This window comes from Notothenia rossii, assembly GCF_949606895.1.
Source record: "Notothenia rossii genome assembly, chromosome: 2".
Taxonomy (NCBI): Eukaryota; Metazoa; Chordata; class Actinopteri; order Perciformes; family Nototheniidae; genus Notothenia; species Notothenia rossii.
The window spans coordinates 92,816,727-92,836,430 of record NC_136904.1 but is presented as its reverse complement, the minus strand read 5'-3'; the positions used below and the strand labels follow the sequence as shown (position 1 = coordinate 92,836,430).

General features: G+C 44.8%; 1 protein-coding gene across 1 annotated transcript in view; it reads right to left on the bottom strand.

Annotated features, from left to right (window-relative positions):
* Window positions 1-199: 199 nt before the first annotated feature.
* slc35a5 (solute carrier family 35 member A5) overlaps window positions 200-19,704 on the bottom strand; it is a 20,746-nt gene continuing 1,241 nt past the window's right edge. Inside the window, exons 2-10 of the mRNA XM_079664868.1 lie at window positions 19,078-19,210; window positions 17,839-17,937; window positions 16,612-16,745; window positions 14,774-14,841; window positions 11,914-12,102; window positions 9,850-10,050; window positions 8,576-8,703; window positions 7,914-8,182; window positions 200-3,039 (exon numbers count right to left, since the gene is read on the bottom strand). Of these exons, the coding sequence (XP_079520994.1) occupies window positions 2,971-3,039; window positions 7,914-8,182; window positions 8,576-8,703; window positions 9,850-10,050; window positions 11,914-12,102; window positions 14,774-14,841; window positions 16,612-16,745; window positions 17,839-17,937; window positions 19,078-19,180 (1,260 nt within the window). The 5' untranslated portion in view covers window positions 19,181-19,210 and the 3' untranslated portion in view covers window positions 200-2,970. The remainder of the gene's footprint in view (window positions 3,040-7,913; window positions 8,183-8,575; window positions 8,704-9,849; window positions 10,051-11,913; window positions 12,103-14,773; window positions 14,842-16,611; window positions 16,746-17,838; window positions 17,938-19,077; window positions 19,211-19,704) is intronic.

Below are 19,704 nucleotides of genomic sequence, written 5' to 3'. Positions count from 1 at the left end.
GGTAGTTGTCTGTGAATTGCTTTCTTTGCAGAGTTTGTTAATACACATGCAACTTTTCAGTCTTAACTTCTTCATTGTATGAACATGTTAGGCTACAGCGCCTCCTAGTGGCCTAATGAGAGGATAATGAAGTATATTAAGAAACAAAGTGTTGTACCTCCAAGTGCAGTCTTAATCCACAAATGTTCTTGTTCTGGTGTTTCCTAACATGAATTTTCCTTGCAGTTTATTTCAGAACAGCAAGCATTTATACATGTTAACATTTTATGGCACAAGAAGAATCTTAAAATATATATTCATGTTTTTTCACAGTTTAACCACATCAATACTCCACCATGTGACCCAAACAAACACAACTTTTAAGGCAAAGTAAGAGAACCAATAATCACTTTGTTGTGCTTTTAGACGTTCTGTAAATGCTCCTGGTTCATAATGTAGAAAATACTATCATTGAGCAGACAGACGTACTTTGTAATGTGTATTTTTGGTAATGTATTTTGAGTATGTGGCTATGTACTGAAAAGTGGTGCTTTCATTTTGACTATTGTTTAAATATTTATATTGAACAAAACACTTATTTGAACACAGTGCAAACAGCAATTAAAACAGTACAAGGCCTTAAACAATCAAAAAACAATCTGCAGTGGAGCCGTGAACACTGTCCATGTCCGAAAAGGGCACAAAAGCCCCCAAAGGGCACAAAAGCCCCCAAAAAACAAGAAAAAGCTGTCTGGTTGTCAAACCAATGAATCACCTGCAAGCAATCAAAAATGGCAATTATTCCCCCGCGATGTATAAGCCTACTAGAGTTTCTTCCACGTTAATGACAACACTCAGACAATGATATGTGTAGAATAGGCACATTTCAATATATACACGATAGCCTTAGATATCACAAGTCTCTGAGAGAAATCATCCCACTTGAACACTGTCATACTCATTCACGTTTATCCGCCGCTTCATTGAAATAAATGCTCGGACGGACACATTCTGCGTCAGGGGCGTAACAAGGTTGAGATTGTCCCCGGTGCAAATATTTTATTGGGTCCCCCCCCATCGCCCCAAACATAAGCGCACGCTGATGCGCTCACACACGCACAGACACACATAAGCGCCACATGTAGGCTATCAAAAACAGCCTGCCCTGGCCTCAGACCACCACAGCCTGACCACGGCACAGTGAACTAATCACACAATCTCTTTACAGAATTAATCGAGATTTCGAGGACGATGTATGAAGTAAAAAAAAACGGTCTAATTTCTTCAGTTCAGCCGTTACATCTCCTTGTCCTCTCTTGTCCTTTCTCTTTTGAGCGCCGTTCTTGTGCTTTGGTTTGCTGTACATTGTAAATGCAAGCTATTATTGAGATCTCGTTCATTTCCCCCGGCCCGGACCCCCGGCCATCCATTATAGAACAGGGTTGTGTGGCGGTCCAAGATGAAGAGAACGTGCTGCTTAAAGCTCCAAAAGACTCTCACAACATGAGGGCTGCAGAGAGGGGCATCACCCAGAGTACGCACAAGTTCAGCTTCTCACAGCCGGTGCACGGTCCGTCCACAAAGACCAGAGTGGCCTACATCCTGCCCGTACTGCGTGAGCCGGCTGCAGATGGAAACAAAAGTTCTGTGATGAAGGATGAGGAGGAGGAGAGTGATGTCGAAGAAGGAGATATCTCCATGTTAAATACTGAGTCCTTGCTGCAGGCCATCGATGTCCTGAAGAGAGAGGTGCAGCGCCAGCGAGAAGTGAAAGAGGTTCTTGAGGCGAATGTGAGAGAGCAGGTGGTCTCTGAGGTGATGGAGGTCATCTCGGAGATGGAAGCTGGCTTCAGCGAGGCCTTGGAAGCAGAGAGAGCTCTAACTGAAGAGAGCTGCGAAAACAAGACATTGGAAGATATTCTACAGCGGGAAGCTGAAGGAGCGTGATCAGCTGATCGAATCTTTGTCTGCTGGAGCTGGACCAGTGTCGCGCTGAGCTGCTCGCAGAGACACAAGGTGACTGAAACAGGGGGGGGGGGGGGGAGCTGCGGCAGGCGCTGGCCGCTGCAGACGAGACGCTGGCCAAACAGGTACAGACATGGATCGTTCCCTCCAGGACACCATGTCCTCACTGTGCAGCACCTTCAGCGACAGGCTGCTGCACCCCACCTGTCACAGGGAGAGATACCGCCGGTCCTTCCTTCCTGCAGCGCTCAGACTTTACAACCAGCACTGCCCCTGGTAGACCCCCTACACACACCACAACACAGACTATAACACCCCTTGCTGCTAAATACAAACCAACTTTGTGCAATATGTGCAATATGTGCAATATATATATGCCGTTAATAACTGTGTCATTTATACCTGGCTGCTAAATCAATCAATATATATATATATATATATATATATGCCGTTAATTGGGGTGGTTTTGGCGCAGTGGTCATCAGATCAAGGCGCGTTGGTGAACTCCAGCTCGAAACCCGCCTCGGCCGCCACTGCGTCAGGCCGTTGTGTCCTTAGGCAAAACACTTTACCCGCATTTGCTCCTGTGGGTAATGTCCACAGTAATGACTCTTACATGTCTAATATGTGTAATGTGTATGTGTAAAGCGCTTTGAGCACCTGTAAAAGCGCTCTAATAAAAAATGTAATCCATTATTATTATTATTATTACATTTGCTATAATGCTGCCGATTAAATTGCTGAATTGCCGATTGCTGATTAAACGGTTCGCTAGTCACGCAAGGTATCACATGACATGAAAGGGAGCAAGGTCATTGGACAGACAAATTACAAATTAATTTAGGTTGCTTTGAAGACTGCGTGAACAGTGCCATTGGGGCCCCAAAAAAAAAAGGTATATATCATTTGTATTTATTCTATTTAAGACCGTCGATAGTTACGCCACTGTTCTGCGTCCATGAGTGTTCACTGCAGCTTGGGTATAGCCGCAGTGAAAGAGAAGATGTTCCGAATATTAAATCTGAACTACAAAGACTCTTCCTCAGATTCACTGTCTGTGTTGGTCTTCACCAGGAGCTCCAGTTCCTCTCCGTCCTGCAACAGAAAACACATGAAGAGAAGATTGAAATGCATCCAGTGGATAAACAGGTAGATACAAGGGTATTTCTTAGATGAACATGTTGGTATTAGCTCTTAAAATGAAGTTCCTAAATGGTAAGGTGCAGTGATGATGTGTTATTGTAAGACGACCTGGAAGTTAGCATTGCCCTGGTTTCTATGACAAAAAGCCAGATAAAAAGCTCTGTGGCAAACAAATGTTTACGATCATTTTAAATGTTGTTTAGCAGGATATTCTTCGCATAAACACCCCTTTAAGATTTTTGAAGGGTAAATGTAAAAGCCAGAAGTAAAGGCTAAGCAACTACAGCACAGTCACATGACTTCACGTCACCACCACTAAGCTAAAGGAGGCTAATGTTGGGCTATAAAGCAACTACAGCACGGTCACATGACTTCACGTCACCACCGCTAAGCTAAAGGTGGCTAATGTTGGGCTATAAAGGAACTACAGCACGGTCACATGACTTCACGTCACCACCACTAAGCTAAAGGAGGCTAATGTTGGGCTATAAAGGAACTACAGCACGGTCACATGACTTCATGTCACCACCGCTAAGCTAAAGGAGGCTAATGTTGGGCTATAAAGGAACTACAGCACGGTCACATGACGTCACCACCGCTAAGCTAAAGGCGGCTAATGTTGGGCTATAAAGGAACTACAGCACGGTCACATGACGTCACCACCGCTAAGCTAAAGGCGGCTAATGTTGGACTATAAAGGAACTTCAGCACGGTCACATGACTTCACGTCACCACCGCTAAGCTAAAGGTGGCTAATGTTGGGCTATAAAGGAACTTCAGCACGGTCACATGACTTCACGTCACCACCACTAAGCTAAAGGAGGCTAATGTTGGGCTATAAAGGAACTACAGCACGGTCACATGACGTCACCACCGCTAAGCTAAAGGCGGCTAATGTTGGGCTATAAAGGAACTACAGCACGGTCACATGACGTCACCACCGCTAAGCTAAAGGAGGCTAATGTTGGGCTATAAAGGAACTACAGCACGGTCACATGACGTCACCACCGCTAAGCTAAAGGCGGCTAATGTTGGGCTATAAAGGAACTACAGCACGGTCACATGACGTCACCACCGCTAAGCTAAAGGAGGCTAATGTTGGGCTATAAAGGAACTACAGCACGGTCACATGACGTCACGTCACCACCGCTAAGCTAAAGGAGGCTAATGTTGGGCTATAAAGGAACTACAGCACGGTCACATGACGTCACCACCGCTAAGCTAAAGGCGGCTAATGTTGGGCTATAAAGGAACTACAGCACGGTCACATGACGTCACCACCGCTAAGCTAAAGGAGGCTAATGTTGGGCTATAAAGGAACTACAGCACGGTCACATGACGTCACCACCGCTAAGCTAAAGGAGGCTAATGTTGGGCTATAAAGGAACTACAGCACGGTCACATGACGTCACCACCGCTAAGCTAAAGGTGGCTAATGTTGGGCTATAAAGGAACTACAGCACGGTCACATGACGTCACCACCGCTAAGCTAAAGGAGGCTAATGTTGTGCTATAAAGGAACTACAGCACGGTCACATGACTTCACGTCACCACCGCTAAGCTAAAGGCGGCTAATGTAGGGCTATGAAGGAAGTACAGCACGGTCACATGACTTCACGTCACCACCGCTAAGCTAAAGGAGGCTAATGTTGGGCTTGTGTGTTGAATTGTTAGTTGTAAACCAGTTTGTTGGGATAAATAAATGATTGTTTTGGTTCATCTCCTGTGTGGAACTGTTGTCCTTTTGTTACAAGCAGAGCCAGCTTGTAACATACACACAAAAAAACATAGCAAAGCAGACTCATTTCTGGGTTTTAGGACCTCAAAGTCCTGCTAACTTCAGGCCGCTGTCCTCACAAAGACTCCATACAGATCTGTTCTGTTTAATAGCTTCCTCTTACAAACTCCAATAGACTGCATTGACCTGATGTAATTACATGAGTTAAAGCACTTATGCTGTTTTCATAGAGAATTAGGTTTCCTGCAGCACTGAAGAAATCACATTATAGAGAAATGAGAGCCAAGTTTCCTGCAGAGAGTTTACGATATGTGTGTGAGGATTACAAATTATAGCTCAAAGCTACAGTGTAGAAATGGCAATGACATTCTTCTGACCCGCGCTCCTCCAACGATGCAACATATATAATACAATATAAAAATAGTATAAATCAGTGCTTCTCAAAGTGTGGTCCGCGGACCACTGGTGGTCCGTGAGCGCCCCCTAGTGGTCCGTGAGTATATTGGTAAAATCTCACATTTGAAATAAATAAATAAATTTAAGTTGTCCGCCCTCTCACAGGAATATCTCCGTAATGGAGCGAGCTTAAGTTTCACTTTCGATTGCATGACATAGCTCAGCGCAACACCTTCGTCACACATGTTGCCACTTGTTTGTACCATTTCCAGGCGATTTGTAATCTGCTCTAGAAAAACGATGTGTTTTTGGATATTTGTGGAGTTAGGTGGTCCGCGAGTGTTTTTTTTTTGGTTAAGTGGTCCTTGGTATGAACAAGTTTGAGAAACACTGATGTAAATAAACTAGTACAAGAACAGAGTATGATATTAAATAATGTACATTAAGACAAATTAAATAGCGTTTATTGCTGTGATAACTATTTATTTCCCGCTGTGTGTGAGAGGAGTGACGCTGAGTGTGTGAGGGAAGTGACGCTGAGTGTGTGAGGGGAGTGACGCTGAGTGTGTGAGGGGAGTGACGCTGAGTGTGTGAGGGGAGTGACGCTGAGTGTGTGAAGGAAGTGACAATGAGTGTGTGAGGGGAGTGACGCTGAGTGTGTGAGGGAAGTGACGATGAGTGTGTGAGGGGAGTGACGCTGAGTGTGTGAGGGAAGTGACGCCGAGTGTGTGAGGGGAGTGACGCTGAGTGTGTGAGGGGAGTGACGCTGAGTGTGTGAGGGGAGTGACGCTGAGTGAGTGTGTGAGGGGAGTGACGCTGAGTGAGTGTGTGAGGGGAGTGACGCTGAGTGAGTGTGTGAGGGGAGTGACGCTGAGTGAGTGTGTGAGGGGAGTGACGCTGAGTGTGTGAGGGGAGTGACGCTGAGTGTGTGAGGGGAGTGACGCTGAGTGTGTGAGGGGAGTGACGCTGAGTGTGTGAGGGAAGTGACGCTGAGTGTGTGTGAGGGAAGTAACGCTGAGTGTGTGAGGGGAGTGACGCTGAGTGTGTGAGGGGAGTGACGCTGAGTGTGTGAGGGAAGTGACGCTGAGTGTGTGAGGGGAGTGACGCTGAGTGTGTGAGGGAAGTGACGCTGAGTGTGTGAGGGGAGTGACGCTGAGTGTGTGAGGGGAGTGACGCTGAGTGTGTGAGGGAAGTGACGATGAGTGTGTGAGGGGAGTGACGCTGAGTGTGTGAGGGGAGTGACGCTGAGTGTGCGAGGTGAGTGACGCTGAGTGTGTGAGGGGAGTGACGCTGAGTGTGTGAAGGGAGTGACGCTGAGTGAGTGTGTGAGGGAAGTGACGCTGAGTGTGTGAGGGGAGTGACGCTGAGTGTGTGAGGGAAGTGACGCTGAGTGTGTGAGGGGAGTGACGCTGAGTGTGTGAGGGAAGTGACGCTGAGTGTGTGAGGGGAGTGATGATGAGTGTGTGTGAGGGGAGTGACGCTGAGTGTGTGAGGGGAGTGACGCTGAGTGTGCGAGGTGAGTGACGCTGAGTGTGTGAGGGGAGTGACGCTGAGTGTGTGAGGGGAGTGACGCTGAGTGAGTGTGTGAGGGAAGTGACGCTGAGTGTGTGAGGGGAGTGACGCTGAGTGTGCGAGGTGAGTGACGCTGAGTGTGTGAGGGGAGTGACGCTGAGTGTGTGAGGGGAGTGACGCTGAGTGAGTGTGTGAGGGAAGTGACGCTGAGTGTGTGAGGGGAGTGACGCTGAGTGTGTGAGGGGAGTGACGCTGAGTGAGTGTGTGAGGGGAGTGACGCTGAGTGTGTGAGGGGAGTGACGCTGAGTGTGCGAGGTGAGTGACGCTGAGTGTGTGAGGGGAGTGACGCTGAGTGTGTGAAGGGAGTGACGCTGAGTGAGTGTGTGAGGGAAGTGACGCTGAGTGTGTGAGGGAAGTGACGCTGAGTGTGTGTGTGAGGGGAGTGACGCTGAGTGTGTGAGGGAAGTGACGCTGAGTGTGTGAGGGGAGTGACGCTGAGTGTGTGTGTGAGGGGAGTGACGCTGAGTGTGTGAGGGGAGTGACGCTGAGTGTGTGAGGGAAGTGACGCTGAGTGTGTGAGGGGAGTGACGCTGAGTGTGTGAGGGGAGTGACGCTGAGTGTGTGAGTGGAGTGACGCTGAGTGTGTGAGGGAAGTGACGCTGAGTGTGTGAGGGGAGTGATGCTGAGTGAGTGTGTGAGGGGAGTGACGCTGAGTGTGTGTGTGAGGGAAGTGACGCTGAGTGTGTGAGGGGAGTGACGCTGAGTGTGTGAGGGGAGTGACGCTGAGTGTGTGAGGGGAGTGACGCTGAGTGTGTGAGGGGAGTGACGCTGAGTGTGTGAGGGGAGTGATGCTGAGTGTGTGAGGGGAGTGACGCTGAGTGTGTGAGGGGAGTGACGCTGAGTGTGTGAGGGGAGTGACGCTGAGTGTGTGAGGGAAGTGACGATGAGTGTGTGAGGGGAGTGACGCTGAGTGTGTGAGGGGAGTGACGCTGAGTGTGTGAGGGGAGTGATGCTGAGTGTGTGAGGGAAGTAACGCTGAGTGTGTGAGGGGAGTGACGCTGAGTGTGTGAGGGGAGTGACGCTGAGTGTGTGAGGGAAGTGACGCTGAGTGTGTGAGGGAAGTGACGCTGAGTGTGTGAGGGAAGTGACGCTGAGTGTGTGTGAGGTTCTCTCTACGTACCCCTCTAGACCTCTCGAACACCTCCCCGTTGATGACCCTCAGCTTCTCCTGCTGCAGGCTGAACTCCAGGTCTTTGGGCTTGCTGGCGTTGTAGATGAAGATGGCCAGCAGCACCACGGGCGCCTGCAGGAAGAAGTCCAGCGAGGGGTGGAAGTTGAAGAGGAAGAAGGAGAGGCCGGTGACGAGCACCGTGTTGATCTGACCCGTCAGAACGTGGAACATGTTGTCTCTGAACTTCAGGATGAAGGCCACCAATAAACCCAGAGCAGCTGAGGAGAACAGCGGGGAAGAGGGAGAGCTTTTCAAGAAATGTGCACGAAGTATGTCTTCATTTATCTATCAAAGTCTTCATAGGTTTTTTTAACTCTGCAGCTTTAATCCAGTCAATAATGGGATCAGGGGGTCACAGGTTCAAACCCCACTGCAGTCAGCATGTCGTTGTGTCCCTGAGACACTTCACCCCAAATTGCTCCTGTGGGGATTGTCCACAGTATTGAGTATGTAAGTCTCTTTGGATAAAAGCGTCTAACAAAGTGACACGTCATGTAAACTATCATCTCAGATCAGAAACACCTCAAGTCGTTTAGGAAGAAAACCAACAAATCACTTATTTAGTCGTTGACTGTATGAATAAAGAGGTGTTATTGATCCGCAGCACTCACCAGTGACCAGCACCAGCCCCAGAGAGAAGACGTTGTGTCCGTGCATCAGACCGCAGTGAACCGTGAGACCTCGAGCCTCTCGACCCAGAACCAGAGTCAGACCGTTAAAGACCACGCCGAAACCATACCTGCAGAAACATCGAGAGAAGAGCTACGATTAGCATTGAGCTTACACATGTGGTTTATATATATATATATATATATATTTTTTTTTTTCAGATCAAAGGGGGGAGTAGTGGAGTACAAATACTTTGTTACTGTACTTAAGTGCATGTTTCTGGTATCAGTACTTTACTCCAATACTTATTTTACTGACAACTTTTTTTACATGTTGAACTCAAATACCTGTACTTTCTACTTTTAACATGTTGAACCCAAATACCTGTACTTTCTACTTCTTACATGTTGAACTCAAATACCTGTACTTTCTACTTCTTACATGTTGAACACAAATACCTGTACTTTCTACTTCTCTCATTCTCCAAACAGGCTGGTTCCTTTAGTCTGAATGTGTGTTTGGTGGCGTGATCATTATTATTTAGAGTCATTGCGTGCCTATTGATTTGAACACGATCCGTGTATCTATCATTTCCTGGTCTTCTCTAAAGAAGAGGGACCAATGAAAACGTTGTCATGTTGCCGTTGGTCACCATGGAAACATTCATTAGCTAACAATGACATTATTGTTCTATTAATATAAAGGGAGGTCAGGTACTCTTTAAAACAGCTGCTAGTTATGGGTACTTTTTACTGAAGTACATTTCAAAGCCTCTTTACTTTGACTTGAGTAAAGAAGTTTAGTCAGTACTTCTACTTTCACCAGAGTATTTTTAAACACGAGTATCTGTACTTCTACTTGAGTAAAGGATGTGTGTACTTTTACCATCTCGGTTTCAGAACTGTTACAGGATGTGTATTTTATAAATTGTGCGATTCTTGAAATTGTTGTATCTTCCATATTTGTGTATGCATGATTCTTAGTTAACATCAATAAGCTGTCTTTGGCTCTTTTCTGCTGTAACAATGTACATGTCTCCTCTGTTTCCTAGTCTAAAGCTATTCTGATTCTGATAATACAATCTCTTTTTAAGCGGCCTATCACATATTGCTGTTCTGAATGAAGACGCTGAATCATATACACTTAAGTAACTTTAAAGTAAGAAATTAATTCAAATGAACATATATACATATTACATATTATTTACATGGATGTGTGAAAACAGTGTGTTCACCCGTGTGGTTTCTAATACTATCTCTTAATAACACTCTCTCACAGTTTGGTGTTCTGGATGAAGATGCTCTCGGCCAGCTGGTCTCCTTCCTTGAGGATCTTCTCGTTGTAGATGTTGGCCATGGCGGAGATGAAGCACTGCAGGAGGAGCAGGATGTGACCCACGCCCAGATAGCGGAGCTTCTCCACAACCCGGGTCCTCCAGGCCTGCCCGGGGAGCGACGACACCCACGACTCACTGGCACTGTGGGGGGAGGAAGAGATATGTCTCACATCCGACAGTCCGACACAATCACCGCATTCAAGTCCCTCCTCAAAGCCCACCTGTTCAGATCAGGCTACTCAATGTCTCCCTACATGTTGCCTGTTACGTCCTTTTGTACGGTCTTAAACCTCATTTTATGAATTGTAAGGTGTCCTTGGGTGCTTTGAAAGGAAAATATAGAATGAATTATTATTATTATTATTATTATTATTATGAGCATGGGAAATAAAACTGACCAGTCTGGTAGAAGCATTAAAATATAGGACACACAGATTTGTCTTTACATTAAATTAATTTAATAAAACATACTTAAGTCCACTCCTTATATTTAGGTTACTTTAAAAGGTTCACGTAAGTATTTAAGGTGTTTCTCCTTAGTCCTATACCAGGGTTCCTGGTGACCTGGTGACAGTGCACTACAACATATTTGATCTAATTAATTTTAGTCTAATTTATTTATCATATTTATATATGTTTACTAGCTTGTGGAAGTGCGCTCCAAAATATTTGTTGATCTTGTTTATTGGTATTTATTTTTTTGATATTATTTATTTAAATGTATCATGTTTTTGTATTGGTTTTTCCGTTGAATTATACGTTCAGGGTAATCAACAGTTAAAAAGATACTGTTCAAATTATTATTTGTTTTAAAGTTCAATAAATGGATGTTTTCAAAGTCAATGAATAATCGTATTTAATAATCATGATATTAATTATTGACCAACATAATCGTGATTATTGCCATAATCGAGCAGCCCTAGTTTGTGTGTGTGAGAGAGAGAGAGAGAGAGAGAGAGAGAGAGAGAGAGAGAGAGAGAGAGAGAGAGAGAGGAGAGAGAGAGAGAGAAGAGCTATATTCAGAGCTCTGCTGCCTTGGCTAAACTATTTCATCGTTGCTGTTGTATGATTGGTGTTTAGCTACGGTATTTAGCGTCTACAGCACCTCCGGTTTTAGGGTTGACGTTGTAGACCCAAACGTCGCCCGGAGGTTCCCCCGGTGTTGTTGCGGGAGCTGCTGCACTGGCTCACGCTCCACTAGCTAACGCTACATTAGCAAAACAAACGCACATTTTATTTGCAAAAGGTGCAACGGGCTTCAAACACGTTCCCCTCCACTGGTTTCAACCAAGCACTAAATTAGATGTTTTCCAACCAAATACGGTTGAACTGACACTTCCCCATATTCATTTGTAAGTAGATTCGAAGATACATGAGTTTCTGACTGCCGCTAGCTGAAGCTTGGTTGCTAGGTTATTAGCTGGGTGTTCTCCAATAAGGGGCCGGGAGAAACAAAGTTAGTGATTACTGGTTCCATGTTGATTTATTTCAATACAAATTGTTGGGGGGAACTGAAATGCTATTACCGTACTGGTTACTTTGCAGCCCGGACATTTCCCCAAAACACATTTAGACGCGATCGCAACACAGAAGTACCTTTCAAATCCGATCATATTTAAGACCTTTCTTATTTTTTTGGTCATATTTAGACGTTTTTAAGGCCTTAAATTCATATTATTAAATTTAAGAATTTTTAAGACTTTTTAAGACCCCGCGGGAACCCTGTATACGTACCTTTAAGTTAGTTTAACCCAAAGAGTACTTGTGGGGAGAGGAAAGCATAAGAACAAGGGGAAACTCAACTACAGAACTGGGCTAGACCTTAGGATGTAAACAAAAAAGCTGAACTGGACAGCACAACATGCTGACTGCAGTCTGGAACATGTATACGATACGATAATACTTGAATGGTCAGATCAAGTCTGACATTGGACTTGCATCACAGCAGCTCCGTGTGAATAGAAATAGTGCAAGAAGATATTCATGCTGCTCCCCTCACTTTACCTGCTGTTCCTCATCTGCTCCAGCAGCTGCGTGTAGAGCAGGCAGGAGTTGGAGGGGGGGGACAGGGGGTTCAGGTGCAGGTTGTGAACAGCGATGGCACTTTGGCTGCTTCCTGTTCCCGTCGTCAAGGAAACGATGGACAGGAAGAGGATGAACAACGACGCCCATTGAACCCAGGACAGCCGCCTCCTGAGGGAAGAGGGGAGGAGTAAGGATTATGGTTTATTTAGGATTTATTTCGGGGTTGACATCACAGCGATCACTACCTAGGAGGACAGATGTATGTGTCAGAAATTATGCATAAGATGTCTCATTTGAAGAAAAGCTGTACCAATCAAATGTCACTGAATAATTCAATCAGCTTAAGCGTAACTTTTGCATTTGAATAATTACATCACGTTCTGTTATATTGTCCTAAAACACATGTGTCAAACTCGAGGCCCGGGGGCCAAATCCGGCCCGTGGTGGATTGAATTTCGGCCCTCAGGATCATTTCTAATCACTATTAGATCTGGCCCTCCGGTATATTGCTCTCACCCCTTCACTCCATCCTGAGGGTCTCCTCAGCTCAGAGCCTGAGCCCAAACATTGATGACCTTGCACCCTAGATGAGATGCCAAGTGTCTGAGCTAGCATCACAGAGCAGCACACTGAGTTTAATGGATGTTTCCTTCTGCTCTTTCTCTCTCACGACAACAGGGCATGTTTGGTTTCTCTTTGAGGGAAATAGTTTTGTTCAAGCTGTTGTTAGCCTGTGGGAAAATGTACTCATAAGAAATGACTCTGGAGAAGCTGCAGATAGAGCCATAAGAAATGAATCAACTGATTATTTAATGTGTAATGTTGTTTTTATAGGCGATCATTGAAGCTTTGTTAGTTCCAGGTTTAATATGTGCAATAAGTTCATTTCAATACGTTCTGCAATAAACATTGAACCAGTCCGGCCCTCCACTAGTACCCATTTTTTTATTTTGGCCCACTGTGTATTTGAGTTGGACACCCTTGTCCTAGAGTGTAGAAAGATCAGTTTGAAGCTATGGGAAGCACACTTTCAGTTAAAAAAAAAACGTTGGTCCAAAAAGTGCATAAGTCTCCTCTAAACAAGTCAAAAATACAGATGGTGTTAACATGTATAATTAGATATATTATGTGTGTATATAGATATATTTGAACATTGTAATTCTTTGTTATTAGTATTATCATATCATTTATAACGTCGTAAAATGGACGTCATAGCCGACTGCAGCTGCTTATTAGAAGGAGAAGGAGAAAAGAATCACGGAGCAATATGGTTTTTAGACTTTTGAAAACATTTTTGTACTGATACCTTTTGTTCAAGTGAAGAGTCAACCAAACTTTCCTGAGACGTATTTTTGTTGGAGTCAAGCTTAATGCTACTTGTGGATATATTGATTTTTGGATTAGACGGAACTACAGATGGAAAAGCAACAGCATTAAACAGTGAGAGAGATAAAGTGTATCAGCAATTCACTATCAGACTGCAGAATAATAATAAATAAAGGTTTCTCAAAGTAATTATGACCTAGGATAACAGGGTTGCTTTACTAAAGCATTGGAATAATTACAACACTTTCTGTTATATTGTCCTACAGTGTAGAAAGATCAGTTTGAAGCTAATTTTCAGAAGACAAAAACGTTGGTTTTAATCAAATAAATCTCCTCTAAAGTCACAAATGAAGCTCAGCGTACGTTCAACCAGGAAGACCGTCTTTAATCTTCATTTACTATTCCCATGTAACTACTCTCTCTCTCCTCTCAATAAGTGATCGGGGGCGTCACTCTCCAGCTTAACCAATCACTTCGCTCTATTCCCAAGAGCCTATCATAGCGCTCTGCCAAACCTTTTAAATCTGCTCTCCCCCCTCTGACAGCTGTCATTTCAGGTGACTCGACGCAACCCTCCTCCACCCCTTTTCACCTCCTGTCCCTCTGAATCCAGGGTCAAGCTAAGCCCCTCCCCTTCAGACCGACCCCAACTCTCCATTCACCACCACCAGGGTCAAGCTAAGCCCCTCCCCTTCAGACCGAACCCAACTATCCATTCACCACCACCAGGGTCAAGCTAAGCCCCTCCCCTTCAGACCGAACCCAACTATCCCTTCAACACCACCAGGGTCAAGCTAAGCTCCTCCTCTTCAGACCGACCCCAACTATCCATTCACCACCACCAGAGTCAAGCTAAGCCCCTCCCCTTCAGACCGAACCCAACTATCCATTCACCACCACCAGGGTCAAGCTAAGCCCCTCCCCTTCAGACCGAACCCAACTATCCATTCACCACCACCTGGGTCAAGCTAAGCCCCTCCCCTTCAGACCGACCCCAACTATCCATTCACCACCACCAGGGTCAAGCTAAGCCCCTCCCCTTCAGACCGAACCCAACTATCCATTCACCACCAGCAGGGTCAAGCTAAGCCCCTCCCCTTCAGACCGACCCCAACTATCCATTCACCACCAGCAGGGTCAAGCTAAGCCCCTGCCCTTCAGACTTAACCCAACTATCCATTCACCATCACCAGGGTCAAGCTAAGCCCCTCCCCTTCAGACCGAACCCAACTATCCATTCACCACCACCAGGGTCTAGACCCCGGGGGGTTTCATCGAATCGGTTCTCTCCTCCCGAATAATACTCCTGCACAACAGGGCCTAATCGCCAAAACTCCATTACATTCATTTGTGTATCTCTGTAATAAATATGTATTCTTACATCAAAACCGTCTCTCCTGATTGAAATAAGGAAAAGCAGCAGCATTAAACAGGAAGTGAGATCAAGTGTATCAGCAGACTCACACACACTATCAGAACAAAACATTACAGAGTGATTAACGGAGTCTCTTACTTCAGAACAACCCTGAAGAGAACAGCCGTAGTGAGGATGACGAAGTTAGAGAACAACACCGCCATGGCCTGCAGACGAGATTAGAGATTAAACATCATATCTGAAACAAGTCTTTGAGCAGGATGTTTTGGAACAGCTGATATGATATGAGAAAGTTGACTGTATGTGAAGATAGCGTATATTTACCGGATGTAAGAAGTCAGACATTGAAATGAATAAAACTTCAGATGACTGACATTAAATGTGTGGATCAACATTATCACGACTTTCATCACTGAGTTTGATTTTCTGGGAACATTACCCCTCTAAAGCCCCTGTCACACTGTCCCAAAATTGACACCCGATGGACACACGAATATGGAATTGTGAATTTCGCACGAAGATGGCCCCGAACCACACGAAGGCAACATTTACATTACATTTAAGACATACAACTGCAACGAAAGTAACACAAACGATGATGTTAAAGTATTATGATACTGTGCTGATATTTTCAGACTTTGTTCTTTACTTTCTCCGTCTTTATATGTAGAAGATATTAAGTTTTCTCCGTCATGTTGTTTCCATAGCAACAACAACTTCCTGTCAACTCGCCTTCAAAATAATATGTTATATCTTTTTTAGTTTCACAGAACACAAATTGGGTTATTTACATAATAAGTTTACATGATTTTATTTTGCAATAAAAAAAACAGATGGACACACGATAAAGGAAATGTTCAAATTCGGCTCTGATCGTAGCAACATCGGGACATTCGTGAGGGCATCTTCAGCCATCGTATGACCGCCGGTGGAGTTTCTCAGGCTCCGGCAGCAACTTCGTGAGCGGTGGCAAAATCTTTGGCATGCCAAAAAATTACCGAAGGACCGTGAAGGTTCATTTTCGTGGTGAATTTGAGTGTAAATGTTGCCCTTCGTAAGGCCATCGTGAGAGCATCTTGTTATCATTGGTGCCATCGGGAATTCGCCCCGATCAGAGTGAGGGCGAATGCCCGATGGCACCGATGATAACAAGATGCCCTCACGATTTGACAAGATGCCCTCACGATTTGACAAGATGCCCTCACGAGTGCCTTACGAAGTTGCCGCTCCCGAAGTTGCTGCCGGAGCCTGAGAAACTCCACCGGCGGTCATACGATGGGTTAAGATGCCCTCACGAATGGCCCGATGTTGCTACGATCAGAGCTGAATTTGAACATTTCCTTAATCGTGTGTCAATTTCGGGACAGTGTGACAGGGGCTTAACTCAGCTACGTAATTTATTTATTTTGGCCTAAAAGGCTCCAAAAGACACCTCATAGAGAGGTTTGGATGTTAATTGGGTTATTCTTATTGTATCGGATGTAACAGAGGTTTTTAAAGAGTAAAGCAATAGGGTGTTGGACGGCATTTTAGGGATATTGTAGGTAATACAAATATCTTTACTAGGCTGCGAAACGGGGTAATATTTAGATACAGAAAATAAAAACCCTTAATGTTGTAAGATAACAGTCATACTGTGTAAAGTCATACATTTGCATGGAAACAAATTCAAATCACTGACATTAAAATCACAAATGTACGGGAACATTAGGTTTACATAAGTAACCACAGCGCTTTGAAAGGTCGGATCAACATCATCCCATCCCAACTTTTATCACCAAGTTTCTTTCTGGGAACTATTTTGGCTACGTATTTATTTGAACCTCAAATGGTCCTAAAACATTGTCAGTGTGGTTTGCTTGGAATGATTGCAATTCAAGCATCAGAAGTTCCTCCAGAAACCGTACATGTGAGACTGAATGAGACTTGAACATAGTGGTCATTTTACTAAAGTAGGTATTGAAGTGTTGACTAACTGGCTGCAGGTAGGAGAGCACGTAGAAGATGATGAGGTTGTCGAGGAAGTAGAGGAACGCAGGGACCGCCCACTTCAAGGATTGGAGGAAGGAGGCGCTGGAGGAGAAGCCGAGGTCGCTGCAGGATCTGCCCTCTGAAGAAACAGCAGAGAGTGAAACACACACACACAGTAACGCGTTACTCTACTGCGTTACAGACAAAAGTAATCCGATTACTGTAACGGTACGTCCACACGGCAGCGTCGCGTTGAAGCTTGCCGGTGGGCGTATCTGGCGTGGACCAGGGGCGGACTGGCCATCGGGACATTCGGGAAGAATCCCGATGGGCCGGTACTGAAGTGGGCCGGTCGGACGATGTGGGCCGGCCGGAAACCGGCAGGGCTCAACCGGCTCGACCATGGATGTATAATAAGAACGAATGTTGTAGTTTGTGCATACATTACTATTGCAACAAATGTGTTAATTTTCTTCATCATTAGTGGATTTTGTTTTGGGGCCAGTGATAATATAATGCCAGTGGCATTTTACCCTTAATGTCTACCTCTGCGGTAAGTCACTAGCACCGCGGTGGGCCGGCGGTACCGAAGTGGGCCGGTCGAGAGTCCCGGGCTGATTTGTAGTCCCAGTCCGCCCCTGGTGTGGACCAACAACCAATCACATTAAACTCCCGCCCCGGACACACAAGCACGCGGGTTGATTGGCTAGAGCTTGTACTGGCATATGATTTGATCAACGGAGGCAAAGCGACGCGACGGAACCACAATGCAGTTCGGCAAAGCGTGACCTCACCTCATTCAAAGTGAATGGGAAGCGTCTCCGTTGAAGCACGCAACGCTGCCGTGTGGACGTACCGTAACGTGTTATTTTGATGCTCGCTACTCCCACCACTGAAACTCGGGACACTAATTAGGATAAAACATCTCTGCTTCTTTTTTTACATCAACTAAAGCCAGTAGATATTTTTCCATGTTGCAGTTTTAGAGTAACGCAAATCCAAATAGAAACTTGAAATTGAAGGATCAACTTGAAAGCATGACATCAGAAGAAGTAATGACTGAAAACACACACACACACACACACACACACACACACACACACACACACACACACACACACACACACACACACACACACACACACACACACACACACACACACACACACACACACACACACACACACACACACACACACACACACACACACACACACACACACACAGTTTACCTCGCACTATGACCCTGACAGACATGGCCAGACAGAAGAGCAGTTTGAGCAGCTCGGCGAGTAGATTGACCGACGCAGGGAGGAAGTCATACTTGTTCTCTGAAAATGTAACAAAGAAAAAAGAGAGCGTCACCAAGAAGTCGGAAAACATTAAATGTTCTTCAAATCAATCCTCATGACCTTTCAAATTCATCTGTATATTCTGCACAGCTCTTACACTTTAAATGCTCATATTGTGCACATTTTATTTGTCAGAGTAAAAATTAGTCAGTCAGTCATTATTTATGTTTTCACTCTTGGCTTCCTTTACAGACTTAAATGTTGCTTTTCAACTTCTTCCCGTAAAAGGTTGGTCTCTGGATCATTTCTGTCCCAGCTGTCCCTCTGTTTTGGCCCAACTTGACCCACTCTACCCTGCTGCACTGCGATACATATCAAATGCACCCTATAGGACTCATCATTGCACACTGTATAGCCTAACTGGATGGTCCCCACTTAGGATGCAGCATTGTTTTTTATTAATGTATAAAGCCAGTTTAGGTAAGCTTCCACTGTATGTGACAGATTTCCCCCAGTTTGTGACTCTTACAGCCTCAGAACCAGTGCCTGATAGGGGTCCAGGTACCTGCCGTGCGGACTGAGGCTGGAAAAAGGATTATGGTCCTTGGTCTTGGAATGACCTTCAATCACTTCTCAAACTGAGGGCACTTGTCCCTATAGCCTGTATTAAATTGAAGTTGTCTGAGGTCCTTACCACCAGCTGCTCTGGCAGTAATAAGTGTTCTTACTGTCCTAATGTGCTCAATGTAGTGACTGCTTTTCCTCTTTTGTTTACTTGTGTTCTCTGTGTTTTATATGTCTGTGTAATAATGTGTAATAATGTGTAACGTTGCTGCCTTCTTGGCCAGGTTAGCATTGTAAATGAGATTTTATCTGTCGTGTATATAATAAGTGTATATAATAGTGTACTTACATTTTCCTATTTTTATTTTAGTAATACATTTTAGAATGAACACTGTATTCCTCTTTCTGTGTGTATGTATGCGCCATCACACACCAAAGCAATTTCTTTGTATGTGGAAACCTCTTAAATAATAAAGAGTGGAATAAAATGTGAAATAAGTCCAGTAAAAAAACAGATATTGTGTATATTGTGTGCAAAATCTGTTTTTTTACTGCACATATTTTATATATTTTGTATTTGTTTACTCTTTGTGGGAAACAAGCAGCATTATTCACCAGCGTTTGCAGAGTATTTGAGCAGCAGGATGCGGCTCGTCCCCAAAGTGACGAAGCCCAGGCCGAGGGCCAGGGTGTAGGCCGAGGAGCGGGAGCACAGCATGGCTGATCCTGGATCTGCTCTCAGTCAGACCTGTAGCAACACAAACACACAGACACAGACTTGAGGTCAGTATCGTAGGTAGCCCGAGTTTCAGTGTCCGAATCTGCATTGCAAAATAACTGGTAATGATTGATGTGTTGACATTTTTACCAGCTGTTCAAGGAAGAATCTGCAAATACCTTTCATCAGAGCCTGGTATGCAGGTACAAAAGCAACTCTCAGTGAGGAAGATATAGCTGTATATGGACATTTAACAACTGGATTATCATTCATAAGAGAACAATTCCCCAATTTGCTCATCTGTGAAAAAGCTGAAGAATTCCATATGCCAAGAAAACAGGAATTGTGGTTGAAATGTTGAAGGCTTTTTTCCCAGGACTTGATTATGGACTTGTTATTCTTTGATTTACTGGCTTCATCCCACTTGGGTTGACCATTCAAGTAGTACCCACATATGTAAATCAGTGGAACATGTAACGTCTTTAAGCACTGAAATGTATTCTTTGTCCCTCAAAAACTCCAAA